At 52.7% G+C, this 7,792-nt stretch overlaps 1 protein-coding gene across 3 annotated transcripts in view; it reads left to right on the forward strand.

Annotated features, from left to right (window-relative positions):
- CFAP77 (cilia and flagella associated protein 77) overlaps positions 1-7,363 on the forward strand; it is a 122,462-nt gene extending 115,099 nt beyond the window's left edge. For all 3 annotated transcript variants that reach the window (XM_072959014.1, XM_072959015.1, XM_072959016.1), the window contains one exon: positions 6,509-7,363. In XM_072959014.1, coding sequence (XP_072815115.1) covers positions 6,509-6,631 — 123 coding nt within the window. In that variant the 3' untranslated portion in view covers positions 6,632-7,363. The remainder of the gene's footprint in view (positions 1-6,508) is intronic.
- The last annotated feature ends 429 nt before the right edge of the window (positions 7,364-7,792 follow it).

Consider the following 7,792-nt stretch of genomic DNA (forward strand, 5'->3'; position numbering starts at 1 on the left):
AACCTGATGGGCGAGAACTGCTATTTCTCGCTTTGTCCCCTGATTACACACTGGAGGGTGAGTGTCTTCCCCTGAGTTCGCTGGCCTTCAGATTTCCACTCCGTGAACTGCCCGTTCATTTCTTCTGCCTGTTTTCCTATGACCATGGGACCCAACACCACTTTTGCCTCCCTACTCTGCCTAATCCTCTGAGTCTCTGCTTGTGTGTTATTTCCTTGGGAAGATAACTCTTCTCTGGCCCCAAAGTATGAGTTTTTAATTCCCTGTATGTTAAGCTCTTATCTTACAGAACCTGGTACTTTTTTTAATGCTTAGCGTAACTGTAAGTGAATAATTCGTCATGTAATTTGATTTTTGTTACTAGTTTCCTGGCTGTGTGATAGCAGAGGCTTTCTAAAGTTTCCCTGGATCCTGGTACCTAGCAGAGAGCCTGGCACATAGGATTTAGAGTGAAATAAGGAGCAATGAAGGGATGTGGATGGAAGGACCGTGACCCCTCCTTATCCCCTCACCCAGATCACATGGTCGCCTCTTCTGTAATGGTGCCTGCTCAGTCCACGTACAGATTTTCCATCAAAAGTAGATCCGACTTTTCAAACAGCATTAAAAAGTTAAAACAACAACAACAAACCTGCAACAGATACCAAAGGATCTGATTCACACAGGTTACCTTGGCACCAAAGGAGTTAAATTAGAAATCAGTCAAAACTGTAACTTACAAAATTAACTGGAAATTTAAAACCACATTTATAAATAACTGAAGGACTAGAGAAGAAATCGAAACAGAAATCTGACGGAAATTAGACGAAAAGAAAACTGAACGAAAATAAACATAGTCAAAGCTTGCGAGGTGAGATGAAAGAAAACTGAGAGGGAGACATTGTTGCTAGTGCTATGTTCCATAAATGTTAATATTAGGAAAAAAAGAGAAAGATTAATAGGTAATTATAGCTCAGCAGACAACTCTGGATGCTAGAAAAAAGAACAACAGAGTAACTTCAAAGAAGGAAACCGTGAAGTCAAGAGCAAAATTAATGAACTGTCAAAGGCACAATTAAGGTTATCAATCAAATGAAAAGTTGGTTCCCACAAGTAGTTCAGAAAAGCGCAGATGCTTACAAATGAATTGAGCAAGGGAACCCAGGAATTTAGATCCCACGGGGCGAGATGGGGACCACAGTGGGCAGGGCGTGGACGTCAGGAAAAGGTGATGGAGGTTGCTCACCTCCACTGCCTCGTCTCTGTCTCCCAGATACGCTGATTGGCTTTCATTTCCTCCAGTTTGTCCACAATCTCCCACCTCAGGGTTTGGGCTGGTCCTTACCATCTGCAGCATCTTAGCCTTCCTCTTCCCCTGGAGAGCTGCTCCCTCATCCTCTCTAGAGAGACTTTCCTGCCCCTCAGATGGAGTTGAATCCCCCAGACCACAGTCCTATTAAATTGCCATGAAGCAGTTACATGTATGCGTGCTTAGCGACCACCTCCAGCGCATCTTACGGGGTCCGTGTGGGTGTGCCTTACCCACCAGTGTATCCCCAGGGTGCACAGCGCAGTCCAGCTCCCGGTCCTTATTTGGACAATGTATTTAGATGCTCCCCATTCAAATAGGACTGGCGCTTTCGCCATCCCACCCTGCTCCCTGCCTCTTATTTACCTGCATTGACCTTAGAGCGACTCAGCTCCATTCAGCAGAGCTGTCTCCTGCCAAAGCCGTTACAATTTCTTAGCTCCAGGCAGAGACAGACTGCAGATGGCTTAATTTAGAAGCATCTCGGAAGGAATTCCTTGCTCCACAGCTATTCATCCTCTGACTCCGGGGGTCCGCGGGGTCGTGGCCACACGCACTTGAGGCCTGACTTGTAATTAGGACCCTCATCTCTGGCTGAGCTGCTATTTTGGGGAGGAGAGAGCATGCATGCGTGCAGGATGAGGGCCACGCTGCTCCCAGCAGTGACTTTCGCTCGACTCATTTCCTGAGCATGTATTAAGAGAGTGGAGTTGATGGATGAAGAGCTGGGGCTGGAGTCGCATGGCTCTGGTGTCTGTGAGACCTCGGGCAAGTGACCTAACCTTTTTGAGTTCCCGTTTCCCCATCTGTAAAAAGGAGACAACATCTGGATGTTCTGGCAAATGACAGGTCTGTTACTGTAACGGTCCTGGGCCTCCAGGACAGACTCTGCAGAGGGGCACCTGCTTCCTGGCGTTTTGAGAGCCAGAACGCCCCTCTCTGTGGGGTCCCCTGTTCTGCCTGGGGATTTGGGGATTTCTTGGGTACAGAATAGGCCCAATTTCCCCCCACTTTCTAAACAACAATCCCATAAGGGTGGTAGTCGGGGGTAAGCTTTTGCCCGAGTTAGCTCTTGGGAAATTTCACCAGCCCCAGCCACTAAGCACCTCTGATTTTCACCTCTAGAAGCACACGGTGCCTGCTTCTGCCTCTGCTGACACCACTTCCCCTGCTGTACCTCCCTTCTGCCTCCCTCATCGCAACCCTTCCAGGCCACAGTCAAGTCCCCCCCGACCTGAGAAGCCTTCCCTGACCACCTGAGGCCAGGTGAATTCTGCCCACTTCCTTCACTCCCTCACTCAGTCACTCATTTTGTTCACCCTTCCAACTTTGTTTAAACGTGTCCTGAATGCCAGGCCCCGTGCCAGGCACTGGGGGTCCTCAGAGAACTAGGCGGGTGCAGACCCCACCTTACATGGCTCCGTCATCACTTAAGCTGCCCTGTCGTGGATGACTTAACTCCACGAGAGTCCAGCTGGAGTGGAAATTCATCCACATCAGAGACCACATGCAACACACATGCCTTCTGCCTCCCCACTTCAGCCCAGTGCTGCTGAGAACGTAGGAGGTGTCCGAACGTCACACAGTGAATTCACATAATTATTGGTCAGTCACTCCGGTGAGCCTCCGATGCCCCAAACACCCCTTTGGAAAACCAGGGGAATGGAACTGGGGATGCCGAAGTACAAAGGGTGTGGTGCGTCACCAGCCCTGGCACGTGGGTGCTTAATAAATACTTTTTAAATGGATGGAGGAATGACTATTTCTTCCTCGACAAAGTTTCTCAGTAAAAGGAGATTGCAAAAAAGAAAATTTCTCCTAGAGTCCTCTTTTGTTTCTGTGCTGGTTTTAACCTGATTACCTCCAAGCTGAGCGGCCCCTAAGGCCTAGATCCTGCCACCTTACTCAGGAGGGGAGAGTGAGTTCTGAGCCTCCTGCCACCGGCACCACCCACCGCCGGCCCCTCCCACCGCCGGCCCCTCCCACCAGCCCCTCCCACCGCCAGCCCCTCCCACCGTTCCTGCGTGCTGAACCACCTAGGGAACGGCTTGAGGCTTCTATTCATTTCCCGAGGCTGCCGTAACAAATTACCACACTCTTAGTGGTTTAAACAATAGAGATCAATTCTCCAACAGTCCTGGAAATCAGAACTCCAAAACCAAGGTGGCAGCAGGGCTGCACTGACACTGAAGGGCCTGGGGGAGGAGACTTTCTTGCCTCGTCCAGCTACTGGTGGCTCCTGGCCTCCCTGAGTTCTGGCTGTGTCACCCCAATCTACGGCTCCGTCTTCACGTGGCTTTCTTCTCTGTGTGTCTTCTCTCTCCTTCTGACAAGGATGCTTGTCACTGGATTTAGAGCCCACCTGAATATTCAGGATATTCTCATCTCAAGATCCGTAACTACATCTACAAACCCCTTTTTACAAATAAGGTCACATTCACGGGTTCTGGGGTTCAGATGTGGATATATCTTTTGGGGTGGGAGGTTACCATTCAACCTTGTACAACGGCCAGGGAGGCATGTGTTGAGTCGCACAGACATGGACTTCAGAGCTGTGCTTCCCTCTTAAGAACAATTGGTGACTGGCTCCCAGGGACAGAACTGTTGCCACTCCGAATGCTACAGAAGACCATGGAGACCTTGAGTCCCAGTCAGCTGGACATCCAAATCGGCTGGGGGCGCCCAGGAGGCCCCCAGAGACCCTACCCACCCGTCTTACTCAGTGTCTCTACCTGCCTCCTGGGAAGCACGGGGTCCGGAAAAAAATCCCTGTCCCTTGCCAGAGGGGACACAAGACACACCTTGGAAGCCTTTTGTTTATTGGCTACTTCATCCCGCACGATGCACTGGGCCTTCTCTCTTCTCAATAACTTTTGTGAGGCCACTTGGCAATTTTTCTGAAACTGGAGATTGAGCTGAGAACATGATCATGATGTGATTGATCAAGATGAGTTGACACTAGGCACTGAGCCCTAGGTCTGGGTGGGCCTTCGGTGACTGTGGTCAGGGCCCTGCCTGGGTGCACTCGTAGCTTTGGGATTGAGCTCAGGACCTGCCTGGGTTACAAAGACCCCAGACGATCCTGATGCCATAATCTGAGGCCAGAGCTGGATGGGTCCCGGGAATGCTGCTGTGAGGGTCCATGGAGGGCCTGCCCTGTTTGTAGGTTAGGACTTGTGGGCATTTATTTTCCTGGAGGTCATGGCTTTCTGCAGAGTCTTCAAAGGGTCCACATCCCCTGGGGGATGTAGGACGTGGTTTCATGTCCTAGAATAACAAACTCAGTCGATCACCACTGATTGATTTTTTTTATGGGTTTCTTATAAGACTTTGCACACCCCCTACCCCCTTTCTACATCATGAGTAAGGTGCAGGGAGCACCCCAGACACAGCATGAGTGGCAGCTGCGGCAGAACATTCTAGTAGGAATCCAGAACTTAGTGCCCAGCGGCTGGCTGGGGGTGGGGGTGATGGGTGGGGGCTAAAACAGAGTATCTCTGCCACTAATTCCCTGTGAGGCCAACCCTGGACTAAACGCTGCTTCGGGCCTCAGCTTCCCCACCTGGAAAATGAACACAGTCAAGTTGGCTTCCACTGAGCCCTCCTGCTCCCAGACATGCCTGGTCTCTCCTGACGGCGAGTGCAGCTCCCTGGACCTGAGGTCAGGCAGCCCACAGTATGGGTCTCACTGACCCTAAATGGTGGCAGACCTTGGACTGGGGGGCCTGACGGTGTCTGGAGCAAGACAGCAGATGCCAGCCCCAGGGAAGCAGGAGGTCATGGCAGCTCTGTGCCCGGCCTCAGCAGAGACATCACCCTGTTCTCTGCTGTCGGGAAACCACTGCTGGGACTTGAGCTCTGCTTAAGGGTCATGACTCCCCCCAGGTGGGGGTCCCCAGGCCTCTGCGCTCCCGGGTGGGGGCCAGAGCGTGGGGCACCGAGCACAGAGGCGGTCTCTACCAGTTCCTCCTGACCTGCCCTCTACTTCCTTTAAGTACCGCATCCTCTCCAGGTTTTTTCTTTTCTCTCTCCTTTCATCCCCGGAAGGCTCTGTGGGCTTAGCTAACCCCCACCCCCAAGGGGACCAACCCTCGCCTGTTTCTTGGCCAGAGCCTGGGGCGGTCCTCGGCATGGGTCCTGCTTTACCCTGAAGACAAGACAGAGACTTCAGGGTTCCTGCTGATCCCCCCACCTTGGCCACCGCGTCCCCTTGTGTGCCGTTGGGGGGGCCCAGGGCCAGCCCGCGCAGCTCCCTTCGCCTGGGAAATCCTTGCTCAGCCTACAAGTCTCCTCTTCACGTCTTCCCCAGAGAGGCCGCTGACTCTGGGGAGGGTGGGGCCCATCATTTGTGCTCACTGCAGCCCCCCACCCTCCACTCCACCAATTCTAGTGAAGTAGCTGCGTAATTTCATCCCCGCCTGCTCCCCCTCTGGCAGAGAGGGAGTCTGTCTTGTTCGCCATGGTGCCTGGCAGAGTGCACTCGGTTACCATGTGTGGCCTGAATGAATGAATGAATGAATGCAGACATAAGCAAGCCCAAACTCTTCCTACCCCATGCCTCCCTTAGGTTATCCTAAAAGAGAAATGCCATTGTAGGGGGATTCTTCTGGCCTTTGGAGGTGGTGTGAGAGACCCAGGAGACAGGAAGGCTTTCCAACAATGGCATTTCCTGAGAAGGAAGGGCCGGCTGAAACACTGATTGTACAAAACGCTACCTGCAGAGGCTCCCACTGCTGGGATCTGGCCCCAGCCCTGGTGCTGGTGAGCCCCCGGGGGCAGCTGCCACCCAGAGGTGGGGGAGTCAGATCGACCTTCGGCAGCTGCTCCAGGAGGCGCCCCCTTGGTGAGTTAGCTTGTTTGGGGCTTTTAATGGTGGAGCATCCGCATATGAAGGATGATGCTGGCTGTCGGGTCCCACTGCCAGGGGACCTCACTCACGGTCGGGCGATGCTCCTGATGCACGCGTTCCCCGCAGTGAGCCGAATGGAAGGGGAACCAGGCAGCCCTGCTCTGTCCGCCTTGTCCCATGGCGTGTCACCCCTGACTTCACCCTGCAGCGCCAGGTCACCCACACCCCTCCCCGACACTTCTCTCCTTCTCACAGCACTTTTTATTATTACTCTAGGATGGGAGAAGGGGGTGGGCCAGGGATAGAAGGGGGACCCTGGGGCCGAGCCCCTAGAACTCGTGTCCACTAACCGGTTCTCCTTCTGTCCACAGGTGGGCCCCCATCTCGATACCTTCCCCACTGAGGCTGATCGCCAGAAAGCGTTCAAAGCCCACCGGGAAGAGCATGCAGTGCGCCAGGGAACCCTGCGGATGGGCAACTACAGCCACCCCTAAAGCCTCCTTGACCCGGTAGAAAATCCTCTGAAGGACTCACCTTCCCTACCCCAACTGACGTGAGACACTCTCCCATCCTTATGCGGGTTCTGCTTGGGCGAGAACCTCAGATTCAGGTCTTAGGTTAATGGTTTTTGGTAAGAGTTCCTCCCCCGTTGAGTTAGCCAACACTCATCTCCCTGACGACTCTCCTCTTCAGGACTCCCCTCCTTGGCCAGGCTGCCCACCCCCTTCTCAAGCCCTCACCTGATAAGATAAGCCCAAATCCTAAGGCATATTTTAGACTCCAGGCTACAGTTTGATTCCAAGGCTCTGCCCTCAAGTGCTAAGAACAACCTGGGCATTTCCTGCAGAAAGTGTGACAGTAACATCCTTTGAAAGTCCTCACTTTCTATTCCAGACATGAGTTTTAACTGCTCTTTCTGGGATGCCAGTGTCTCTCCAAGGCAGTACTATCTCTCTGGGACCCTTGACGGCAGGAAGAGCAGAGGCTCCTTGCTCAGGGCCGGCCCCCACCTCCTCAGTGCTGCGCCCAGATGGGCTTCTCCACCAGCACCGACCTCGGAAGGTCCCCCCTCCCCGCTCTGGAAAGAGAGAACCTGCTGGGAGAGTGGGCGGCTGAAGGTGCACAAGCTGTAGTAATTCACACCTCAGTCTTCCTGCAGGTCCTTGGGCTTCTCCCCACAAATTAGATACCGATCTATTTCCAATTAAAACTGCGATTTGTCATTCTCCTCTTGTGCCCTTTATTTGGAAACCAGTAAACCTATAACCAGTGGGAGAACCAACCTCATGCGCTTCAGGGTAGATGGCCTTCTCCAAAACACCTCAACTGCACCTGTATGAAGTCAGGCAACTTCTCGGGTTCTTGATTCTATTTCTAGTCTGAGGGTCCCAATTGTTGGGCTTCAACCCAGAGCCCTCCCCAGAACTCCAGGCTCATTTATCCAACTGCTCCCTGAATGTCTCCACTTAAGTGTCTGGTGTTCAAGTCAAACCAACACAGCCAGGACAGAACTCTGGATTTTTCCCACCAAACTGGCTTCTCTGTCCATTTTTCCCATCTCATACGTGAGACCACACAGATGCTGAAGACTTCGTGTCTTCAAAAACCTTCACAACTCTTCTTCCTTCAAGCTCACATCCAACCCATCAACAAAC

The sequence above is a fragment of the Vicugna pacos genome, chromosome 4 (genome assembly GCF_048564905.1).
Source record: "Vicugna pacos chromosome 4, VicPac4, whole genome shotgun sequence".
Classification (NCBI taxonomy): Eukaryota; Metazoa; Chordata; class Mammalia; order Artiodactyla; family Camelidae; genus Vicugna; species Vicugna pacos.